Source organism: Chionomys nivalis, chromosome 9 (assembly GCF_950005125.1).
Source record: "Chionomys nivalis chromosome 9, mChiNiv1.1, whole genome shotgun sequence".
In the NCBI taxonomy this organism is placed as follows: domain Eukaryota; kingdom Metazoa; phylum Chordata; class Mammalia; order Rodentia; family Cricetidae; genus Chionomys; species Chionomys nivalis.
This window is the reverse complement of record NC_080094.1, coordinates 69,698,835-69,724,492: the sequence shown is the minus strand read 5'-3', so window position 1 is coordinate 69,724,492 and position 25,658 is coordinate 69,698,835. Positions and strand designations below refer to the sequence as shown.

The 25,658-nt window shown below is 38.0% G+C and overlaps 1 protein-coding gene across 1 annotated transcript in view; it reads right to left on the bottom strand.

Annotated features, from left to right (window-relative positions):
* Positions 1–240: 240 nt before the first annotated feature.
* The window catches only part of Qser1 (glutamine and serine rich 1), a 69,331-nt gene continuing 43,913 nt past the window's right edge, over positions 241–25,658 (bottom strand). The window contains exons 8-13 of the mRNA XM_057780890.1: positions 12,991–13,128; positions 11,344–11,441; positions 9,090–9,242; positions 6,891–6,986; positions 1,404–4,326; positions 241–1,217 (exon numbers count right to left, since the gene is read on the bottom strand). Of these exons, the coding sequence (XP_057636873.1) occupies positions 4,186–4,326; positions 6,891–6,986; positions 9,090–9,242; positions 11,344–11,441; positions 12,991–13,128 (626 nt within the window). The 3' untranslated portion in view covers positions 241–1,217; positions 1,404–4,185. The remainder of the gene's footprint in view (positions 1,218–1,403; positions 4,327–6,890; positions 6,987–9,089; positions 9,243–11,343; positions 11,442–12,990; positions 13,129–25,658) is intronic.

The following is a 25,658-nucleotide window of genomic DNA, read 5'->3' as shown; positions in this document are numbered from 1 at the left end:
GAACATGATGATACTGGTAGTTATACAATACTTGCTGCTTTAATTCTTAAAACCAAAAAGGCTGGATGGTGGTGGCACACAGTTTAAATCCCAGCACTCAGGATCTCTGTTAAGTTTGAGGCCAGCCTGGTCTATTGAGTGAGTTCTAGGATAGGCTCCAAAGCTACAGAGAAACCCTGTCTCAAAAAAACAAAAGCAAGCAAGCAAGCAAGCAAACAAAAACCCACATTCTGATTTTGTTTAAAAAATTTTCATTTTAATGATCTGAGTTAGTAACAAATATACAAAATTGTCTTTCACATTTCCATACATGGTATAATGGACCAGTTGAAAATTCTGGACTACAAATGCAGGTTTCTTTGTATCCTTAGGCTTAGTTGTTTGTTTTATAAATAGAGGTTATTTTGAAAACGTGCATTTGTGAACACAGATGTCAAAAGTTGTGCATCTGAGTCAATGCACAAACAAGAGTTGCACACTGTTCATTTGTGCAGTTGTGTCAAGTACACCTGACACAGGAGCAGCTAGCCTGGGCTATCAAGTACACCTGACAGAGGAGCAGCTAGCCTGGGCTACTTCACTGTATTTGAAAAGCATTTTTTTGTGAAACAAAACATTTAAAACAAAAAATTACATTCTGCAAATAGATTAAGATTTGTAACCTACACATCTGAAACAAAGCTGCACCAATAACCCAAGCTGACCTCATCAGGGAGTCAAGTGCAGAGAGATCGGACTACAAGGAAAGTGAAGAGACTCTGGAACCACTCATCTGAACCAGCAAAGACACCAACACACAAACCAAAACAACTTATGGGTAAATCCTTACAGCTATAGGCTGGACTTTATCTGCTTTAAGAAAAATAAATAGTAAACAGAAAAATTAGTTTTAAAATGTGAAGCTCTGAAAATAGCCCCATAGTGTAAACACATCTATAAATTTTCATGTTTCAGAAATTTAGATAAATTTAGAACATTCAAAATTATATGAAAATGTATTAAACATTTAAAAATAGGATTATTTCCTATCTTACCAATACTTTCAATTTGGCAAAATCATAGGGTAATGGATAGCTTCTAGCTCAACTTAATGTGCTAAATCACCATAAATTCAGACATATTAGGGATCAAGTAGTAACTAAGTTATATCAAAATGGCAAGGAGGCCCCTTTGGCAACCACTTTTCTGGGCTAGTAACAAATATCAACACAGAATACCTTTTACAGGCCGGGCGGTGGTGGCGCACACCTTTAATCCCAGCACTTGGGAGGCAGAGGAAGGCGGATCTCTGTGAGTTCAAGACCAGCCTGGTCTACAAGAGCTAGTTCCAGGACAGGCTCCAAAACCACAGAGAAACCCTGTCTCAAAAAGCCAAAAAAAAAAAAAAAAAAAAAAAAGAATACCTTTTACAGGAAATCACTGTAGATCTCTATGTGCATCTGACGGATGGGGGACTGGGAGAAAACCCAGAGCCTCGGACATGCTAGTCATGTGCTCTGCACTGAGCTACATCCCAACACTCCAGATCGCTATAGGTAGGAGAGTTCAAGCTTTCTTAACATCTTCCTATCTTATGGCAACATGTGCTTCATCTTTTTCTACAGCCTCTTTCCTATACCATACATTTCAAATTCCCTGGCAAAACTAACCAACTAAGTATTTATTTAGCTTCCTATAGAGAAATGGGTATAATATAGTTCTACTTTTTGCTAAGGCCTGAGGTTGATATTTCCTATGCTATATAGAATAAATGAGGTGAGAATGCATCTAAACCACAGGGTCTCTGAGGGAGGATCAGAGGACTTGGCCTTCTACATTGTGAATTGATTTTACTAAAGGGAATACAATTGTAAACTGATGGAGGGCAACTGCAGTTCAAAAGGAAATGGAAAGCCAGGCACGTGCCTATAATCCCAGCATTCTGGAGACCGAGGCAGGGCGATTGCAATGAACCTGGAGCCAACTTGGACTACATAGTGAGTTCTAGAACAGCCTGGGCTAAAGTGTGAGACCCTGCTTTAAACAACAACAACAACAACAAAAAAAAAAAGAAATGCGTATTTTTGTGGTGAGATTAACCTTAGATTCATTCGTGAAAATGAAGTTCAAACATACTTCATACTTTATAATTCAAGATGAAGGTAAAGGTATATATAGGCATGCCAATGCTATGTTGGAAACATACCTACTGTGCCCAGGGTCAATATCAGAATGGAATATGGCTGCTTCCTGCTCGCCTCTGCTTGTAAAACAAATCTCATGATTTTCCTGCCACGGGCATCTCCCATATAAGCTACATAAAGTAAGTCTGATAGGTTTCTTTTGTTGTCAAATAAACATTTTAAAACTTTCAGAAGTGGTACATTTGACCCTGGAGAGTAACTTCCATTACTTGGTATTACTGAGTCTAATATCAGGTACAAATGTTAAGGATATTGCTTTTAATAGGATAATCACCAGAAGTAAATACGTTAGCGTAACTCAGATGCTCATTTTCACCCAATGTAACAGTGCTTTATTCTTAAATGAAGTGGCATGTTAACTTCAATTCTTGTCAGTTTACTGCCTGCTCAAAACCAAGACAGCAGGCTTATCCACGTAAGTGTGTCTTATCTGGGCACTGAACAGTAACACTGCTTTTTAGATAGGGAGTAAGGCACTAAATGGTGGTGAAATAAACAGGTATGATGAGTTACTTTTTTAGAATCCTAAAAACAGCGATCGTTTAGGATGACACAATTAAATTGTTTAGAATGACACTATTAAATTTTCTTCACAAACAAGGCATCCTGTTGGCAACAAAAAGAAACAAAAGGTCATGATGAACCTAATACATTCACTGTCTCAGCTAAACCACTTGAAATGCCATCAAACTTAAGAAAGCTGCACTAGGGTGTGGAAGGGTTAAAGGCACCAAAGGAGAATTCCACTTCCAGTTCTGAGAGCTAGGAAAGCTGTGTGTAACACTGCATACTGTCTTATTAATCAGTTTGTGTATGTATGTGCGTGCATGGGGACAGGACTTGCAGAAGTTGGTTCTCTTCTTCCACAGTATGGGTCTTGGGAATCAAACTGTTTGTTAGGCTTGGCAGCAAGTGCCTTTACCCAATTGGGCACCAAAATTATCAGTAGTTAAGATTTGTGATTTTTCAGAACAAGGTCTTAGTTTGTAGCTCTGGCCTTCTAGGAGCATACAATGTAGAACAGGCTGGCCTCGAGCTCACAGAGAGCCACCTGCCTTGCTTCTGCCTCCAAATGCTGGTATGAGAGACATGCGCTACTACACCCGGCAGTAGTTGATTTTTACTTTGACAAATCAGTATAAATCAAGTGCTAGTTTGGTAAGAAATTTATTTTATGAAATATGAAATTAGTGCAGTGTTTCACACAGTCCCATTTATAAAGCTAAACTAATTCTAGCACCGAATGAATATTCCAAGTAACACTAAGGCAAAACAAAAATGGCTACCTCAAGACAGAATCTACAATGGAAATGACATGTACCAACACAGGGTATACTGAAAACAATGAAGCATGGATAGAAAAATTAAAACCACATTTTCTCTGTGAAAAATACAACTATTAGTAAAATAAAATGTACAATTGAAAATTTTCCAAAGGAAAAAAACACTATAAACAAAAATACTTTTCTTTAAAACAGGGAAAATAGTACGTCACTTTTTTTTTCCATCATCACAATTGAACTTGACACAAAAAGCAGTCACAGGATTGCACAGTTCCACACCCAGTTTCCTGGACATGTTAAAGGACTTGATAGAGCAGAGCGCAGCTTCTGAGTTTCATGTTTTAAACTCAAGACATTCTCATATAGGATGTCCCACCATACCAGATCCGTTTACAAAATGTACAATACTTTCCACACCATGGCCAGTCACGAATGATATCTGCCACTTTACATCCTGACACCAGTCATGGGGAGCCAGGTCACTTTAATGTCATTTCTCTAGCAATAAAAGTATACTTAGTGCATGCTTTATCATTTTGTCAAAAGACATTTCTGAAAATGAAATCTCAGTCACCCCACAGTTGAAAATATAGCAAGGTCCTGGTCAAAGTCCCCATGGTATTGGGTATGTCTGCAAGACACCACTGCTGGAGATGTGATTATCTGTGACACTGTGACAGTTCATTAGTGCTATAAAAAGGTGAGATGTTGTGGAAATGTTAGGAACATTTCTGTTGCACATGATTTAGAAGTTCTCCAAATTTTTCAAATAGGTCCTCCACCCACTTTACATTTTTCATACAAAGTTGAACAATCTCTTCCTGTCCTAAATCTTCATTTTTTTTCTGAACAGACGATATCTAAAATAAAGAAATAATTTGTTGCATTAGTTAACACAAGATCACTTTTCCTTAGACTTAGAAGTGCTCCCCCACCCCCCTTCTTTTTGGTTTTTTGAGAAAGGGTTTCTCAGAGTAACATTTGTGGCTGTCCCGGAACCTGTTTTGTAGATCAGGTTGGTCTCCAACTCCTCTGCCTCCCGACACCATCCGGCGACTTAAATACTTTCTAAGGCTTTACTAATGCACCGGAAGCTACTCACTTTTTAAATTTATTTATTTATGTATTTATCTGTTTATTTAGTTTTTTAAAACAGGGTTTCTCTGTAGCTTTGGAGCCTGTTCTAGAACTCGCTTTGTATACCAGGTTTGTCTTGAACTCACAGAGATTTACCTATCTCTGCTTCTCAACTGCTGGGATTAAAAAAGGTGTGTGACACCAGCCTAAATTTACTTATTTTTATTTTATGTACACTGGTATTCTGCCTGCATGCAAGTTTATGTGAAGGAGTAAAATTCCCTAGACCAGGAGTTACAGACAGGTGTGAGCTGGGACTCAAACCTGGGTCCTCTGAAAAGCAGCCAGTGTTCTTAACTGCTGAGCCATCTCTCCAGTCCCAGTCCTTATTATTATTATTTTTAAAGTGACACAGCCTTACCATGTAGTCTTGGCTGACCCAGATGAGAAATACTGTTTTATATAAACTGATATTTTGCCTGCGTGCCTAATACTTACAAGAGGCCATATGAGGGTGTCAGATTTCTTGGAGCCACCATATGGGTACTAAGTATTGAACCCAGGTCCTCTGGTAGATCAGACAGTGCTCTCAACTTCTGGGCTGTCTCCAGCCACCCCCGCCCCCAAAGGACAAATACTGATGTCAACTCTATCTAGATGACTGTAAAAATAGTCAGTATAGCTCGTATCACCATCTTTGCTTTCTTCTTTAGACTTAGGACCGCCTGGCTATATGAGGCTATTGCCCAACACATCAGGGACAGCTCTGTGCTAATTAACCCTGGTAATTATAAAACTCAGTACTATGAGGCTGGAGAGGAGGGCTCAGCAGTTAGGAGCAGTTGCTGTTTTTGAAGACCTGGGTTTGGTTCCCAAACATTCACATGTCGGCTCACAACCGTCTGAATTCTAGTTCAAGAGGATCCTCTTTTGACATCTGAAGACACATCACGAACATGGTGCACATACATACATACATACAGGCAAAAAAAAATTAAGTCTTAAAAAAAATGAAAAATAAAAAAATAGTACTGGTTAAGATAGTGTGACTGAGATAAGCAGTGGTGTCACACACCTTAAATCTCAGCACTCAGGAGGCAGAGGGAGATGGATCTCTTTGAGTTTAAGGTCCGCCTGGTTTACAGAGTGAGTTCCAGGACAGCCAGGGATACACAGAGAAACCCTGTCTTGAGGAAAAAAATAAAAATCTGCTGATGTCACATATAGCTTTTCCATCTCAAATTTATAACACTAAAAAAGTTATAATTCTAATCTTCCTTCCTTCCTTTTTTTTGGGAGGGGGGAGAGCTGATCATCCTGGGTGCTGGAACTAAAGGACCATGCTACCATGCCCGGCTCAAAATATCATGTATTATGAAATTGTAATCAAATGCTACCAGCTTACAAAAATTGCCAATTTTTATCTTCTTTTTTTTTTCTTTTCCCAGAGACAGGGTTTCTCTGTGTAATAGCCCTGGCTGTCTTGGAATTAGCTCTTGAAGGCCATGCTGGCCTTGAACTCACAGAGATCTGCCTGCCTTTTCCTCCTGAGTGCTGGGATCAAAGGGGTGTGCCACCACCACCCAGCTCCAGTTTTATCTTAACAAGTGAGGAGGGTTTGATATATCTGGGCATTACTTACAAAACAATCTAGGTGGGGCTGAAGAGATGGCTCAATGGTTAAGAGCATTGCCTGCTCTTCCAAAGGTCCTGAGTTCAATTCCCAGCAACCACATGGTGGCTCACAACCATCTGTAATGAGGTCTGGTACACGCAGACAGAATATTGTATACATAATAAATAAATAAATAATTTTTTTTTTTAGAAAAAGAATCTAGGTAGGTAAGTGCACATACATTTTGTACTTCTTTTTAAAGCATCCATACACATTTTAGTTAGTCTTTTTCCGTTTCCTCCTTCCTTCTTTCCCTTCTTCCCTCCTTTCTTTGTTTTTTTGAGACACGGTTTCTCTGTAGCTTTGGAGCCTTTCCTGGAACTAGCGCCTATAAACCAGGTTGGACTCGAACTCATGGAGATCTGCCTGCCTGCCTCTTCCTCCCAAGTGCTGGGATTAAAGGTGTGTACCGCCACTGCCCATCTTAGAGTCTCTTTTAAGGAAATTCAGATGCTAGGCAGTGGTGACACATGCCTTTAATCCTAGCACTCAGGAAGCACAGGCAGGCAGATCTTTGTGAGGCCAGTATGGTCTATAGAGTGAGTTCCAGAACAGCCAGGGCCACAGGGAGAAACTGTGTTGAAAAAAACAAAAACAAAAACACACCCTAAAAACAAACAGAAAATCCAGGAAAACATGTTATTTCATTTTAAATAAATAAAACGAAATTACCTCATTCTTACATATTAGATAAACATGGTATTTATAATGATGGAGTGAATGATATAATGAATATAATTGTATTTTCTCTGGATCAACAGCAAACTCCTAAAAAAGAAAGAAGTTTACAGGTACTTTTCATGTTGAATGACAAATTGGAAATTGTCTTATATGGTTAGGTATGAGACTGTATGAATATACATAGGAGAAATTTAAATATAAATTATATTTTAATTCATCCTTTATCACGTTATGAGTATATGTTATTTGAAAAACTAGATTTATAGAAAAATTCAAATAGAAACATGTAAGATAACAAAAGCCTTCTTTTTTTGAGTTAGGATCTCACTCTAGCTCTGGCTAACCTGAGACTCAGATACGCCTGCTTGCCTCCCTAGCAGTGGGATACTCTTAAAACTGGGCCCTTGAGGCTGAGGTTGGCCTTGAACCCCTGAACCTCCTGCCACCTGCCTCCCAAGTATAGCATGTAATTGTTACCAGGATTACCAGTCTAAATGCAAAATAAAAGATTTCTATTATGGCTTCAGAGATAAATGTGGCTGGTGGCATGTTACATAGTCTTTCAGGCTCTTCCTCTAGGCTAGGCTTAAATATTTAAGTAACATTAATTTTCTGACAATAATGGAATCACCAAACACAAATTGACCAACACACCAAGCGCACACCAGTTCCAGCATTTTTATCAACCTATAACTTAGAAAACTCTGGGTTTATTGTAGGTATATCATTCTATACTTATCCCCTAAATAAAAATTATATGAACGCATAGATTTTTGACTAGCTTTTGACTATGAGGCCCCTAGTTCTTTATATCTACTTTATTATTTTTGATTATGTATATAGTTGTGACGAGTCCCCTAGTACTTAGAACTGTATTTGTCACAGTACAAATACACAAAGTGCTTGCCGAGAGACAATCAATGGGTCTATCTCTTCTTTGCATAAAGTAAATAATTTTAAACCAAGCACCATGCATATGATTTTAATCCTAGTACTCCAGAAGCAGGTTGTTCTATGAGTTTGAAGCAAAGCCTAGTTTATACAGCAAGTTCCAGGATGGCATAGTGGGACCTCATCAAAAAAAAGAAAAGAAAAGAAAAAAAAAAAAAGAAAAAACAGAACAAAAAAAAAAGAAAAAAAAGAAAAAACAGAAAAGTACTAAATATCACAGTTTTGTTTCCGAGACAGGGAGGGTATCTCTACATCACCCTGGCTGTCCAAGAACTTAACAGAGATCCCACTACCTCTCTCTGGGATTAAAGGTGTATGACACCACATCCAGTTTTATAAACTACTTTGCAATAAGTACATACTTTTTGTGTTTGTGAATGAATTTCTACAAGAAATACCTTCCTTTTTTTGGAGACAGGGTCTCAAATAACCCAGGCTACCCTTGAAAGTGCAGTGTAGCCGAGGCTGTCCTCAAACTCCTGATCCTTCTGCTTCCACTTACCAAGTGCTGGGATTCAGGTATGCAGTACCCGGCCTGAATTACTAATTATAGTTTTTGATGTGAAATGGTTATACTGCTAAATTATTTTCTAAAAAGTTTGTAATTACTTATACAGTAAAAATAAACAGATGTCATTTTAGTGACTGTACAGACATATTAATATTCAAACTTATGGGGCTGGAGAGATGGCTCAAAAGTTAAGAGCACTGACTGCTCTTCCAGAGGTCCTAAATTCAAGTCCCAGCAGCCACATGGTGGCTCACAACCATCTATAAGAAATCTGTATATATAATAAATAAAATCTTAAAAAAAAATTCAATCTTATAATAAAGTATATACACACACCAAAACATGTATTTCCAAATTATATACAAGTAACTTTGAACAGGTAAAAAATGAAATTTTCTTGTTCATCACTCCATAATGCATACATACTTTAAACATATTACACATAAATATTTTTAATAAAGTAAAAAGTTTTAAAACTATATGCAAACATATAAACTTAAACATCGGATGATTTCCCTTATTAGTCTATTTTATAAATTCTGTGAACACTCACTATTGCCAGGTACAGTTCAAGGCACACAAAGAAGTAAGAGTGTTCCTTCCTCAGAACATAGTTGCTTATTCCACCCCAAAGACGACACTTTATGATAGCACACCTGCTTGTTTCCATGGTGTCATGGGAACTGTATTAACTGGAAAAGGTTATTCATTAAGCAATATGTACGTACCTGTGCAGACTTAGTGGTTGCTTTAGAAGTCCTTAGAGTTTTCTTATTATAAGTTTTGCCATTCATTTTTATTTTAGAAATAGCAGATCCTCCACTTTTTGCTTTAGAGTCTCGAGTAATAATTGTTAGTTCAGGAAAACTTTCCAATGCATTCTTTAAAATAATGAAGGATAATAACTGACATCAGAAGAAAACTAATTGGAATTTCTAGTCATTCAAAATTTATATACACATACATGGGTTCTTTGAACCTTCTCCCAAAGAATAAGGATTCTGTCTCCCCACTCTTTGAATCTGGGCTAACTATATGGCCTGATATTTTGAGCAACAGCGCACCACGTTGAGGGAACTCCTGATTTATTACTAGCAATGCCTCTTTGATTGTGAAATAGGGAAAATAGGAATATATGCATTTCTTATAATACCGCCTCCACCCTGACTAAAAACCCTGAACCAGAGGCAACCAGGTACCAGGAAGTCATCAGATTCTAAATGACGATAAGGACAAAAGACAGTAAGAAGATTGCTGTGTTTCATGCTGCACTCCTCTGGCTTTCTTTGACTGGACAGAAAGCACTTGCGAGAAAAGATCCTAAAGCAGAGTGTGACGGTGTTCTGATCACGGACAGGGTGCCGCCACTGATGATACAGTGGCCAAATGGCAGAACCATTCCTATTCTAGTCTTTAAACCCACTGACTTTTATGTTCTTACCTGCTTGGTAAGTAATTGTGACCTGAAAAGCTAAATGCAATAACAAAATGATCCCTGTTTACAAATGTGGTGACTTTGATCATAGTTTTTCTAACATTAGATTTAACTGGCAGCAGCTTGAATTATTCATTACTATATAACCCTTATTATGCAGTAAGGGTTAAAAGTGCTGCTGTTAGATTTATGGGTCAGAATGTAATTTAACTTTCACTGTTCTCTTCCAGACCTCCAGCTTCCACAAAAAGGTATTATGAACCTGAAAAAGAGTACATCTTTCCTTTATTTGTGGGCTGTAGAGATACTGAACCTGGGACCTCATGTGTTGTAGGTAAGCAATCTACAACTCACTGAAATATATATATTATTTCTCTAGTTTTGTATTACGTATTTCTTTTGTTTGGATCATTTTTTTCGTTTTTGTTTTTGAGACAGAATGTTATTATGCAGGCCAACCTACATGGAACTCAAGGTCATCCTCTTGCCTCAACCTTAAGAATGCTGAACTTATAAATATATACAATTACCATCAATGGAAAACAACAAACTTTGCCCATGTTGACATAATCAAATAGTTCCAGATGTTACACATTAAAAAGGACGTCTGGAAAGTTTTCTGGACTGAATAGCTTTTATGATAAATTTTCTGAATTCAGACTATCTTTCAATTCTATATTTTACGTAACAAAATAACCAACTTATGTCATTAAGATACATTAACAGTAAAAATTAGAATTCCTCATTTTCCTGCCTTTGCTTTCCAAGTGTTGGGATCATAGGTATATTATCACACACCCAGTTAATCTTTAATTATAGATAAAATGTATAAGTTTAAAACTATTTTAAAATTATTTAAGGTTTATTTTACTATTTTATGGTGGTGTTTCTCCTGAATGTATATACGTGAATAGTGTGTGTTGCAGAAGAGGGTACTGGAGTTACAGGTGGTTGTGAGTCACCATGTGGGGCTCTGTAAGAGCTGCACATGATCTTATATGCAGAGCGACCTCTCCAGCCCACAATGTGAAAGCTTTTACAAGTTATAAGACTACACGCACATTTTGCAGGAAGATCATGCAAGCAAAACACCCACCCATATACAGAAAATAAAAATATATCTTTGAAAAAGAAAAAAGAACAAGATATAAAAGGAATATAAGACTTGAATATGGAGTTGAAGAGAATTACTTTTGGGAATCATGAAAACAATTTTACAGGAGGAACATTAACATATAAATGATGAAAAAAATCAATTTAAACATAAAACACAAAAAGGTTAACAACATGCTAAACAAGCTCATAACCAATAAACAACAACTCTTGTTACATTTAGAAAGAAAATTACAGTGGTTCTGGGAGGGAGTATAGAGCAGTGGCAAAGCACTTGCATGAAGTCCTAGGTTCAATTGTCAGCTCTAGAAAAACACAAAACAAAAAAAAACAAAAACAGTGCTCAAAAAAAAATGATTTTAATGCATTTTTCTTTCTCCTTGCTTGAGGCTGACTACTACAGAGGTTTGCTAATGCATTCCCAGTGAAAGTACCTTGAATGGCTGATCCAAATGAAGATTCACGAGGAGTCTTTTGCGATTATCGTTCAGCATTCCATCTATTTTTTTCATATGTGGTAAAAGTAGCTCATCTGAAATATCAATTTATTTAAACAGGATAAACTATCAACATAAATATTTCCTAATACCCATTTTTTCCCTTTAAACCATTGGTAGGTTAGAAGACATTAAATTCACTGGCTTATGTAAAATACAGCTTTTAAGAAATAGGCATTTGCCGGGCACTGGTGGCGCACACCTTTAATCCCAGCACTCAGAAAGCAGAGGCAAGAGGATCTCTGTGAGTTTAAGGCCAGTCTGGTCTAATAGAGCTAATTCCAGATAGCCAGGGCTAGCGAGAGGTCAGCCTGCACAGCGGATTTTATCACAGCAAATGAGAAAGCAGCAATTCTTCACAGCAATGGATATGGTGGTATAGAATATGCTATACACACCAGGTTACCTTTATCTACCTACTTCGGCCTCTCAAGTGCTGGGATTAAATGTGTACATCATCACGCCTGGCACCTTGGCTCAAGTAAAACAAAAGGATGCCCACTAGATAGATAATCAATTTCTCTAAACCTCATTTATTATCTAGCAATAATACTACAAAATACAAAGGCACTCGGGAGGCAGAGACAGGCGGATCTCTGTGAGTTTGAGGCCAGCCTGGTCTACAAGAGCTAGTTTCAGGATAGAGAAACCCTGTCTCAAAAAATCAAAAAAAAAAAAAAAACCCAAAAAACAAAACAAAACAAAACAAAACAACACTGAATATGAACAAGATTTGTTTTTCTGGCTAGTACTAACTAGACATGGGGCCAAAGCCTTGCACACACTAGTTAGGTAAGTGCCTTACCATTAACTACAACCCCGCTCAGAGATTTCCTTAGTTTATTTGTCAAACTATAACTCTAGCTGGTCTGAACTTATTACCTAGACAAGGTTGGCCTAGAACACACAGAGATCCACCTGCCTCGCCTCTGACTCCCGAGTGCTGTGATTAAAGATGTGCACCACTACACCTAGCTGAGATATTCTTAATTCACTGTAATTTGGGGCAAAGATGAAGGAGGGGAAGAAAAATTAGTGTAACCTATTGTCAGAAGTAAGTCAAAATGGGCATGCTAGAAAAGGTGACAGGTGTGATGGCTCACACCTTTAACCCTGTCTCAACCTCCCCTTAAAAAAACAAAAGGGGGGAGGGAGTAAAAACACAATGGTAATAATCATTTTTTATATTGTATTAAATACATGAGGTTATTAGACTGTTAATTTCCCAGTATAGTACTGGCATATATTACACAAGCCATACCTAAATAATGTACAAATAACAGGCAAGCATTAGGGTAAGAAATGTCAAGTGTGGTAGCATACACAGTACTTATAAGCACTTGGGAGACAGAGGCAGTTGGATTTCGGTGAGTTCAAGGCTAATCTGTTCTATGAAGCGAGTTTCAGGACTCTCAGGACTGTTATATACAGAAACCCTGTCTCGAAAATCAAACAAAATAAATAAATAAATAAAATGGAAAAAACCAACACCAAACCCAGGAATAAATAACAAAATAAAATAGACACCAGTGAGAAAATTCATTTAAACAAAACCAATTTGAGTGTGCTCCCTAGTAGGCGCACCATTGCTCTTCTCTAGGGCTTGCATCGTGTCTGGATCCAGGGCAATGCTAACAAGCAACTCCATGTAGCTCTTGAAAGTTTCCTTCATTGCTCTTGTGTTTAGAAAGCGAGTGGCAAAGGGAGCTGGAGGATCAAATTCTAGGACAAATAAGAAAGAGATAAGACACTAAAGTTTTGCTTCCTGACAATTTTAATATTATTTTTCCTTATAACAGTAGCCTATAAACAAGACTGAAGACAAAATTTCTTCCTATTTAAATCTTCCTGATTCTTTGTTTAGAGATAACCCAGGCAGAGCTGGGGAGATGCCTCAGTCATTAAAGTGCTAGCATGAAGATCTGAATTCAGATCCTCCATTATCCACACTAAAAAACCAAGTGGGAGCCAGGCAATGGTTATGTCTTTAATCCTAGCACTTGGGAGGTAGGTGTAGGCATATCTCTGAGTTCAAGGCCAGTGTGATCTACAAAGCAAGTTGCAAGACAGTCAGGGCTGTTACTCAGAGAAACCCTGTCTCGAAAAAACAAAAAACAAGCAAACAAACAAAAGTTAAGTTTGACAGCACATACTTTTTTTTCCCCTTCGAGACAGGGTTTCTCTGTAGCTTTGTAGTCAATCCTGGAACTTGCTCTTACAGAATAGGCTGGCCTCAAACTCAGAAATCTGTCTGCATCCTGAGTGCTTGGATTAAAGGCGTGTTCCACCACTGCCCAGCAGAAGAAGGCACACACTTTTAAAACCAGTGCTGAGAATGTGTAGACAGGAGGATCCTTAGAGGTTGTTGGTCGGCCAGTTTTTCCCAAACACCACACCCCAGGTTCAATGAAAAATCCTGTCTCAAAAAGTAAGGTGCCAAGGAACATAGGAAGGCAGCAGCCACCAATCTCTGGCCTACACATTAGCACAGAAACAGATAGAAATATCCCAGATGAATAGTTGTGGCAGTACCTGCACTTAGGTGAGGCAGAATGAATAAGAGGAGTACAAGGTCTAGCAATTTACCAAGTTTAAGGCTGGTCTAGTTCCCACATAAGAGCAAATTACTGTAAAGCTTGTTTTGTTCCGTTGATGCAGGGTTTTGCATCCAGCAGTCTTCAAAAGCATTAACCTCACAAGTGCTGATCTTATAGGTGTGCATCACCAGGCCAGCACTGCAGAGCTTGTACTACAGAACAAAGCCTAGACTGGTAGCTTTCTCAAGCAGAACCTTTGCTGGTAGTAGAGTTAAGAATGGTATTAAAGCTTACACATATACAAAGCTTCCCAGGTGATCATGGGGCCTGGCATCTAACACACAGGCCAGTTGAGAGCCAGTTTCTCTTCTGACATCCCACAGATACCTTAGACACCTGCTGCTATCTCTTATTGCTGTAGTCTCAATGATTTCTCTATGTCTAGTAAAGTAGGCAAGAGTTAGCATAGTGAAGGGAGGCAGAGACAGGAGGTGCTCTATAAATTCAAAGCCAACCTGGTCTGCATAAGTTCCAGGCCAGCTAAAGCTACATATTGAAACTCTTGATAAACCAAACAGCTGGACAGTGGTGGCACATGCCTTTAATCCCAGCATGCTGGGAGAGGGAGAAAGGAGAGGCAGGCAGTTCTCTGTGAATTCAAAGTCAGTCTGGTCTACAGAGCTAGTTTAAGAACAGCAAGGGTTACACAGTGAAACATTTTCTTGAAAAACCAAAAACAAACAAAATACCAAACAAGACATTATTAAGACATCCATGAAAAAACATATTCCTTCTTTTTTTTTCTACACGTAAAATTATTACAGAATTTTAATGGCATGTATTTAATTTTTTTTTTAATGTTGTGGGAGCTCCTTCAGCCAATAGCCTTTAAGATACCAGCCTACTTGGGCATGGTCTCTTATCCTATAAAATGCTGCTGTAAGGCTTGTGGTTGCTCTCGCTTCTGGCTGCTAAACTCTGTTCCTGTTCCCCATTCATGCAGAGGACTGTGATCTAGGACAGTGATCTGTAAGTCTCCCCTAAATAAATAACCCTTTATTATACTTAATTCTGAACTAGTGTAAGATTATTTTGTAACGTCCATCATCATCCAGTACCTGAACGTAGGGACCAGTCCACACTTTTTGGGATCAGTTTGCCAGCCACATGGCGCATTGGGCACTGACTCTCATGCCTGTGGCTCAAGCCAGACCTTAGATGCAACAGGCTGCTGCTCAGTACTCCCTGGATCACAACCCACACACTACCATCTGCGATCCCTGCAGTGCATGCAGTTTGCAACATGTACTGATGGAAAGGTTTTCTCTTTTTCCTGGGCCCCAACTCTCAGAATCGTCTGATCACCTACATCACTGCTCTTAATTTGTTAAACAAAGCATATTTTTTAGTACCTAAGTAAGCAACACGTGATGTTCGCTGCTGCTAGTGTCTCTCGGCCACAGGGCTGCAACTGCGACACCTGCTGGCCAATAATGATTATTATACCTACTTCAATTTATTGTAATTGCCTTACAATAGGTAAGATCTGAAAAAACTACAAAAAAATGACTGATAATATCCAGGAGCTTGATAATTATTTTGCTTATAATATGGAAGGTATTCTGCAAAGCTTAAACAATTTTCCTTCTACATCCCTTTATTTGATTTTAGGAGTTAGCTTTCTTTTCAATATTATCTCATTAAAAAATGGATCAATACTACGGAGAGGGATAGCATCAATTTGACAAAATTATCTGAGTTTGTGCTGTCGGGTTGGAGAGATGGCTCAGCGGTTAAGAGCACTGAGTGCTCTTCTGGAGGTTCTGAGTTCAATTCCCAGCAACCACATTGTGGCTCAAAATCACGTATAATGACATCTGGTGCCCTCTTCTGGCCTACAGGCAGGATACTGTATGTATAAATAAATAAATAAATCTTAAAAAAGAAAGGAAGCAGGAAGACATTTAAAAAAAAAGAATTGTGCTATTAAATCTTACTATCAAAATCTGTTGAAAAGTTATGATATGTCCAAGGATGAGACATTATCTTTATTGGACAAGTCTCATACCTTGGAATCCTCAGTGAGGACATTAGAATAGAACACTGGACAGGAGAGTCAGACGTCAAAAAGGCAGTAGTAAAAAGATTTGAAAAGATTGAGGAACTTATTGAAATTGATGAGCAGGGACAGAAGGTACAAGGACAGGATTTAGCCTCATCAGTACATGCCAGACCCCAGGATGACTTACACAGAGTTAACCGCATATCTGTTAATTTCCTCGGAAAGACTATCTGGCACAAAGTATCCTAAGGTAGTCAAAGAATATGCATGGGAACCAATACTTATGAGCAATCTAAAAGAAATAAAGCAAGCAATAGTTTGTTATGGGCTACATTGAACATATGTCAGGGAAATGGTGAAAACATGGGCTTTAAGCATTAAGGCAACCCTACATGATTGGCTTCAATTAATCTCAGCGGTCCTAGAAAATGGAGCTCAATTGGTTTGAAAGTGTTATTGGAAAGAAGAGACAGAAATTTTAGAGCAACAGGGGAAAGGAAAAGGATTTGAGACTTCCTAAGATCAAATTCTTGGCAAGGGTCATTACTCTGATCCTTAGGAATAGGCTCGCTATGATGAATGTACCTTGTCTCTATGTAGCACAGCAGCTTTAAATGCTTGGGACAGGATTCAGAAACCACGAAATAGGATTGAGTCAGATATTAGGGTTAAACAGGGCCAGAGAAAACCCTTTACTGACTTCTTACAAAGATTAACTAAGACTGTACAATTAGGAGTGATAGTCCCTGACGATAGACATGTACTAATTGATCCTTGGCTTTGGAAAATGCCAACCTAGAATGTAAGAAGATCCTTGAGTCTTTAAAGGTCAGATCAGCACCAGTAGATGAATGGATCTTGCATACAATGAATGTTGAAACATTTGACTATAGTACTAAAGTTTGGGTAGGAAAAGTGATTTCTAATGGTATGAGGAGACACCAAAATGCCAAATGTTTTAATTGTGGAAGAATAGGACATCTAAGAAGGGACTGTATACAAAGAATTCCTAGGAATAATGTCTCCTCTAGGAATGGCAAGAATAGGAGGACTCAGCCTTTTGGTATATGTAGGAGGTTTGGCAAAGGCTGACATAGGAATAATGAATGTAGGTCAACAAGAGACAGACCAGGAAGCCCAATACCACTGAGAAACTCCTTGAGGGGTTCTCGCAGGCCCCAATGTCAAACAAGGTCCAGTCATTCCTAATCACTGTGGAGCACATGTCTCACCAGGAAAATAAAACAATCCAGTGCCTACTGTAAAAAAACAATCTGTTCTGGATGATGAAATAGACGTGGATTCAAAAACTCCAGTAGAAAATAGGAAACATGTATTTTGGCAGACTTCTATAAATGATCAAAGATCAAAGCTAAGAATGCGTATAAATGACATAATTGAGAGATTACTAGACACAGGTGAGGACGTGACAATCATTACTCCAGAATCTTGGCATCCAGATTGGCCTCTTTAAGAGGCAGATAGGGTTCCAACCCTATCTCAAGTAAAACAAAGCATGAGGTGGATTGAATGCATAGGGCCAGAAGGACAGAAAGGAAGGCTGAGGCCACATGTAGCTAATATTGCAGTGAATTTATGGGGCTGTGACCTAATGCAGCAATGGAATACCCAGGTTAACATTCCTGCAATCCCAAAAACTCATGTTTCTGGGAAGGATATTATAAGATATTATAAATGAATGTCACCAGCCATTCAGGCTGTACAAGAACACAAACCAACTAGCAAATCTTCAGAGGTACTAACAGCCTTGCCTTTAAAATGGTTAACTGAGAAATCCATATGGGTTAAACGATGGCCTTTATTTTTATTTATTTATTTATTTATTTATTTATTTATTTGTTTGTTTGTTTGTTTGTTTGTTTTGGTTTTTTGAGACAGGGTTTCTCTGTGGCTTTGGAGCCTGTCCTGGAACTAGCTCTGTAGACCTCTGCCTTCTCTACTACCAAAGGATCACTTTATAGTTATTGGTTTAAAGGATTGTTTCTTTACTATACCCTTACAAGAAAAGGATAAAAAAAAATTTGCTTTCACAGTGCCTACTTATAAAAATTCTCAGTCTGCTAGGAGATGCCAATGGATTATCTTCCCACAGGAAATGCTCAATAGCCCCACTCTGTGCCAATACTTTGTAAATCAGCCACTGGAAATAATACGCAAGCAATCTTCTAAGTCTATAAGTTACCAACCATTACATGGACAATATTTTATCTGACTCAAATGCAGATACTCTAGAAAGGATGTTTGAAGAAGTAAAGAAAGTTTTGCCAAGATGGGAATTATAAATTGCTCCTGAAAAAATACAAACAGGAGATTCTGTCAATTATCTAGGTTATAAAATAGGTTTACAGAAAATTAGAACACAAAAGGCACAAATGAGGACAGACTGACTGCGGATTCTTAATGACTTTCAAAGATTATTAGGAGACATATCCAGTCTACAACCAGCTGTTGGGTTAACACCTGATCTAATAGTTCATTTAAAAACCTTAGATGCTGATAGAGACTTAAATAGTCTCAGGGAATTAATAGCTGAAGTGGAAAAAGAATTGATGGTCACTGAAGAGAAACTACAGGAGGCACATGTAGACAGGGTGAATCCAGATCTTAGTTGTACCCTAGTCACACTGCCGCCTACAATTTTCCAACCAGGAATTTTAATGCAGAGGGAAGATACTATCTTAGAATGGATCTTATTACCAAAGAAACCAAGAAAAAAATGAAAAACTTATGTGGATAAAGTCTCTGAATTAATTATGAAAGGAATACTGAGATGTCATCAACTAGCAGATATAGACCCAGCAGGGATTATAGTTCCTTTTACTGCTGATGAAATTAAAAAATTATGTGAAGATAATAAACCTTGGCAAAGAGCTTGTGCTAATTTTTTTTTGGGAGAAATTAATAGCAATTATTCCAAAAGTGATAGAATTAACGTTATAAAGAGAACTACATGCATTCTTCCCCGAATTGTATGTAATGCACAAATAACTGGAGCCCGTATATTTTATACTGATGTAAATAAATCAGGAAAGGCAGGTTACAAATCAGAAAATATAAGTAAGGTAGAACAAAACCCTTATAATTCTGTCCAAAAGACAGAATTATATGCTATTCTCATGGTGCTAAGGGATTTTAAAGAATCTCTTAATATAGTTACTGATTCACAATATGCAGAAAGAGTTGTCTCATTGAAACCACTGAATTTATTCCAAATGATACAGAATTATACTTCATTATTCATACAGGTTCAAAATATAATCAGGAATACCCTTTGTCCCACACACATCTAATGCCATACAGGTCTGCCAGGTTCTCTAGTACAAGATAATGCAAAAATTGATCGATTATTGATTGGAAGTGTGCTGAAGGCCTAAGAAACATCATGTCAATAGCAAAGGATTAAAGGAGTTTTTTATTAAATGGCAACAAGTTAAAGAGATTATAAAAAGATCTCCTATTTGCTCTTTCTATAACCAAACACCATTACAAGCAGGGAGTAACCCAAAGGGTACTCAAAGGAATGAGATCTGGCACATGGATGTGTTCCACTTTACAGAATTTGGAAAATTAAAATATGTACACCATACCATTGGCACTTATTCAGGTTTTCAATGGGCAACTTCCTTGAGCTCAGAAAAGGCTGATTCAGTAATCATGCATTTATTAGAAGTTATGACTATCACGAGTATACCTGTACAAATAAAGCTAGACAATGGTCCAGCATATGTGTCTAAGAAAATGAAAAGTTGTTTTTTTTTTGTTTTGTTTTTTTTTGTTTTTTTTGCTTATTATGATATAAAGCATATTACAGGTATACCAAACAATCCTACAGGTCAGGCAGTTATAGAAAGATCAAATTGAACTATAAAGGGTATGCTGAACAAACGGAAAGTGGTAGAAAATACTCCCAGAAATAGATTACATAATGCTCAACAGAGTTCAAATTCTAAGTGATCCAACATCCTCTTCTGACCTCTATGGGCACTGAGGTCCTATTGTGGAGGCAGAGGCAGGCAGATCTCTGTGAGTTTAAGGCTAGCCTGGACTACACAGTAGTTCCAGTACAGCAAGGACTACATAGTGAGACCGTATCTCAAAAACCAACACCAAAACCAAAAGAAAATCCAAAAAACTGACAGTATTAGTCAATGATAAAATTAAGTTCATTACAAGTAAAATTTAGAACTCTAGAAAACTTGTACCCACTATTGTAAGCTGGACAGCTTCACAATATTTAAAGGCCTTACTGATATCAGTAGTGAAATTACTGATTTATTTTTCAACAGATTATTGAACACAATACCTCATGGATGCCATGCAAATGCTCTACTAATAAGCCATACCTTCAACTCTGAATGTTATTTTGTTAATATTCTAAAATATAAGACCTAAAACCTCAGAACTCTAAGAAAACATAAGAGGTTTTAGACCTCGATTTCCTTGAATTTAGCAAGAAATTTTAATCACAGCAAAAGCATAAGAAATAGAAGCAGTATTTTGGGCTACCTCAGAATTTAAAGTTATTTAAAAAGACACCCTACAAAATGGGAAGATAATTTCAAATCATACAGGTAATAAAGGCTTAAAGCCAAGAATATCGCCAGATAAAGTGAAACAGTAATTACAGTACCGAGGCAGGGGGATCAGCAATACAGGGAATTGGAAGCCAGCTTGGGTTACAGAGATCCTGTTTCAAAAACATATTCAGGGGGCTGGAGAGATGGCTCAGTGGTTAAGAGCATTGCCTGCTCTTCCAAAGGTCCTGAGTTCAATTCCTAGCAACCACATGGTGGCTCACAACCATCTGTAATAAGGTCTGGTGCCCTCTTCTGGCCTGCAGACATACACACAGATAGACCATTGTATACACAATAAATAATAAATAAATATTTGAAAAAAAAAAGAAAAAACAAACAAACAAAAACAAAAAAAACATATTCAATCCAGAGACAAATATCAAAAAATTCTAAAGTTAATGACAAAAAGGACAAGGAACCATTCAAATAATAAGCAAGCAATGGAGCCAGGCAGTGGTGGCATAAGCCTTTAATCCCAGGACTCAGGAGGCAAAGGCAAGTAGATATCAGAATCTGAGGCCAGCATGGTCTATAAAGTGAGTTCTAGGACAGCCAGAAGCCAGAAACTAGAATAGGGGAAAATGGAAAGTCACTGTTTATATAAGTAGTCCTGACGGTACCACAATGATGTAGTTAATGCTACTGAATATCATACACTTAATAATAGCAAATATTAAATAAAAGTTTTAATCAAAACTTTTAAAATATAAAAATGAAATGTATGAATTTTTATAAGATCTTCATCACAGAGCTAATCAGTATTTGCATGAGCAGAGTTCGGCAGAGAAAGAACTATTGTCAGGGCTGGAGATGACAAAGTTGTTAAGAGCACTTGCTCCTGTAGAGGACCTGGGTTTGGTTCTCAGTGTCCAAAGGGTCATTCACAACCATCTGTAACTCTAGTTTGAGGGGATCTTATGCATCTTCATGACCAGGCACACACATGGTGTACATACATTCATGCAGGCAAAACACTCATAAACATAAGTAAAGAAATTATTAAAATAGCAAATGGATGGAGCTAGAATAGAAAACATCATATTGAGTGAGGTAACCCAGATGCAGAAAGACAATCATCATATGTACTCACTCACAAATGGCTTTTAGACATAAAGCAAAGAAAAATCAGCCTATAATTCACAACCCCAGAGAACCTAGTAACAGAGAGGACCCTAAGAGAGACATACATGGATCTAATCTACATGGGAAGTAGAAAAACACAAGATCTCCGGAGTAAATTAGGAGCATGGGGATCATGGGAAGAGGGCAGAAGGGGAGGAGGAGAAGAGAAAAATATATAGCTCAATAAAAATAAAAAAATGTCAATTGCCAAGTTTAAGTATCTGAAAGGACAATTCAAATTCTAATCTTTTTAACAAAACACTTTCTGCTACCATGCTTTCTTCAGACATTAGCCAAAGTGACATACATAACAAACTAAATGTACAACAGACATGAAAAAAAACCCCACAGTGTTAATAAGCAATTGATCATATAAAAAGATATTTTAACATTTTTAAAATTTAATTGTTACTTAGTAAATCTAAGTGGATTGAGCCTGTTTGTTAACCACAATGCACTACAAAATTATAAAAAATATTCTGAAAGAATTTAAAATTACCATCATGTAAGGCCAGGCGTGGTGGTGTACACTATTAATCCCAGCACTAGGGAGGTAGAGACAGGTGGATCTCTGTGACCTTGAGGTGAGCCTGGTCTGGTAATTTCCAGGACAGACTTTACAGAGATCTTTGTCTCAAAACTACAAGCAAAATAAAATAATAACAGCAACAAAACTACAAGCTTGTGAGACAGTTCAATGGGTAAAGACAGTAGCTGCCAAGCCTGATGACTAGACTGATTCCTGGACCCATATCCAGCATGGCAGGAGGGAACTGATTCCCCAAGAGTTCTTCCTGGACCTCCACATGTGTGCTGTAGTATACACACACCTACACAGGCATGCATGCATGCAATGTGAAAACAGAATCAACATATAAATCCACATTATCTGACTTAAGAGTCAAAACGTGCTGCTTAACTAGTGACATCTAGTGGTCTGCCATGCTACTTATGCAACAAAAATTTTTCTTGTTACTTGAGGAATCTGTACACTTAAATCTTCCTCATAAATACACACATACATGCATGTCCATATGCATACATGCAGGCACACGTATACACACTGGTGTGGGAGAATTGTCTGTATTCTGTCAATCATGTCTTAAATAAACACTGATTGGCCAGGCAGGAAGTATAGGCGGGGTCAACCAGACAGGAAGTAGAGGCGGGGCAATGAGAACAGGAGTATTCTGGGAAGAAGGAAACTCTTTCGAGAAGAAGAAGGAAGCTCTTTCGAGAGTCTTGCCCAGACCACCGAAGAAGCAGGGTGTGCCCTGCTGAAAAAGGTACTGAGCCATTTGGCTAACATAGATAAGAATAATGGGTTAATATAAGTTATAAGAACGATTACAAAGCCTAAGCTAATGGGCCAATCAGTTTATAATTAATTCAGACTCTCTGTGTGATTTTCTTTGGGGCTTTCTGGCTATGGGAACTGGGAAGGGTGGAAAGCTCAACTAGCAGGCCTTCATGTTATAACACACTTCTACCATGAATATTTAATTTACACTTACTTTTATGTGTGCACAGAATGCATGTTTGTCACAGCACATATAGAGATCAGAGGACGATTAACAACAACAAAAACCACACATGGCCTTAATCTCAGCACTCAGGAGGCAAAGGCAGGAGGATCTCTGTGAGTTCTAAGATAGCCTGTCTACATAGTGAACTCCATGACAAACAACCAAGACTACAAAGAACCCTGTCTCAAAAAAACAAAATATTTAAAGTAGATTTCAATACTGAGGACTTTATATATTATGCCTCTAATTCTATCAAATAGCTTCTATGAAGAGCTTTCAGGCAATAACACCTATCAATCTCAATCATATCCTTAACAACCAACTAATTCCTCATGTAAGTACAGATGACATCCTCTATAGTGGTATTTTATTTGTGTTGTAATAAATAAAGCTTGCCTGAAGATCAGAGTGGAAGGCTAGCCACAGTAGTCAGCATTATAGGCCAGGCAGTGGTGGCACACACTAGTTAACCATAGAAGCCGGGTGGTGGTGGTGCATGCCTTTAATCAGCCATTTCAGTCTAAGGGTACAGGTAAAAACCAATGGCTGGCTGCTTTGCTTTTCTGATCTTCAACTTGAACCCCAATATCTGTATCTAGGTTTCATTATTTGTGCTACAATCCTCAGTTTCTGTTATTTGTCTCTTCCATTCCTATTGCCACTACTTGGGTTCTGATACCATTTTTGCCTGAATCTAGGTTTAACAGTTAAATTCCATCATGATGCTTCCTACTTAAGTTCCCTCCAAAACTTTGCTTTGTTTATAAAGAAACCAAGTTTTGCAGCTTTAGTGTAGCTTGAAAATCCTTCCCTTTTCCCTTCACCATTATATTTTAGTAGTTTGTTTGTTTGGGTTTTTGTTTGCTTGCTTTTTTTTTTTTTTTTTTGGAGACAAGGTTTCTGTGTGCCCTGGCTGTTCAGGAACTTGTTCTGTAGATCAGGCTGACCTAGAACTTACAGAGTTCCACCTGCCTCCCAAGTGTTGGGATTAAAGGCATATGCCACCACCAACTCACCATTATATTTTAGAAGAATAATGGTCAGTAAAATTTCCTGTAAAGAGTCATATGGTGTCATATAGCAAGACAGGCAATGGTGGGCACCTGTCTTGAAACAACAACAACAAAACAAACAAAAACCCACAACAGTTATATGGTGAATATTTTAGGTTGTTCTAGTCACATGTCTCTGTACCAACAACTGAAAACTGCCACTGTGGAAGGAAAACAACTATATGGAATCATGTTTCCAAATAAAAGTTGGGTAGCAATCAAGTTAATGTGAAAAGCCTCTGACTGCTGATCTCCTTAAAATTTCTTGCATTATACTCCATGTTTCCATAGCTAATGGAATGTGTGCTGTGTATTCTTGCATTGTACATGTTTTAATTTCTACTATTACAAATATTGGTAGATGTAGTTCATATTGTACTAATTAATTATAGATTGAATTCTTTTGGCCTAGATTTGTTTCCTTTCTCCTTCTGGCATAAACTACAGGATTGGTTTTTATTTTTGTTTTTGTGAGACAGGGCCTTATTATGAAGCTCCAGTTGTCCTGGAATTCAGTATGTAGGCTAGGCTGGCCTTGAATTCCCAGAGATTTATCAACCTGTCTCTATAGGCATGAACCATGCCTGGCTCAATTTTTTTCCTTTAAGATTTATTTATTTTTGTTTATGTGCACACGTACATGCCTCTATGAGTTTATGTGCATGAGGTGTGTGTGTGTGTGTGTGTGTGTGTGTGTGTGTGTGCAGGAATTGGAGTTACAGGTAGTTGTGAGTTGCCTGATGTGGGTGCTGGGAATTGGCAAGATGCTCTCTACCACTGAGTCATTTCACTAGCCTGATGACTAGATGATTCTTAGTAATCCCCACAATTAGTAGGCAATTGGCATTCCTCAGGCTAGAAGGCATCAAATTTACAGAGGTCAAATGTACTCCATTGGGTGTGATTAGTACAAAGCTTAAGAAACTTGTGGTGGTATCTTGTTTGTACAAATAAAGCTTGCCTGAAGATCAGGGGGAGGAGCTAACCACTAGCTAAACACAGGTCTGTACAGACAGATAGGAAATGAAATGGCTGGGCAAAGAGAGGAAGTAATAAGGCAGGAGGAGACAGGAGCTCAGTTTCTTTTCTGCCAGAAAGTTGAGTAGGTAAGGTGTCTGTGGTTTTTGCTCATCTTTCTGATCTCTCAGTATTTTCCCCAATATCTGACTTTGGGCTTTTATTAGTAAAATCTATTAGAACTTGTGCTATATATTGGAGCCCACTAAACTGAAAAACACCACCTAAAGATCGGCTTTAGACTGCAAACTGCTCAGGACGATTTTGAGGTGGATAGCTAAGATGATCCAGCCTTATAGACCACTCTAGCCAGCACTTGAGAGAAGCCCTGCATTTTC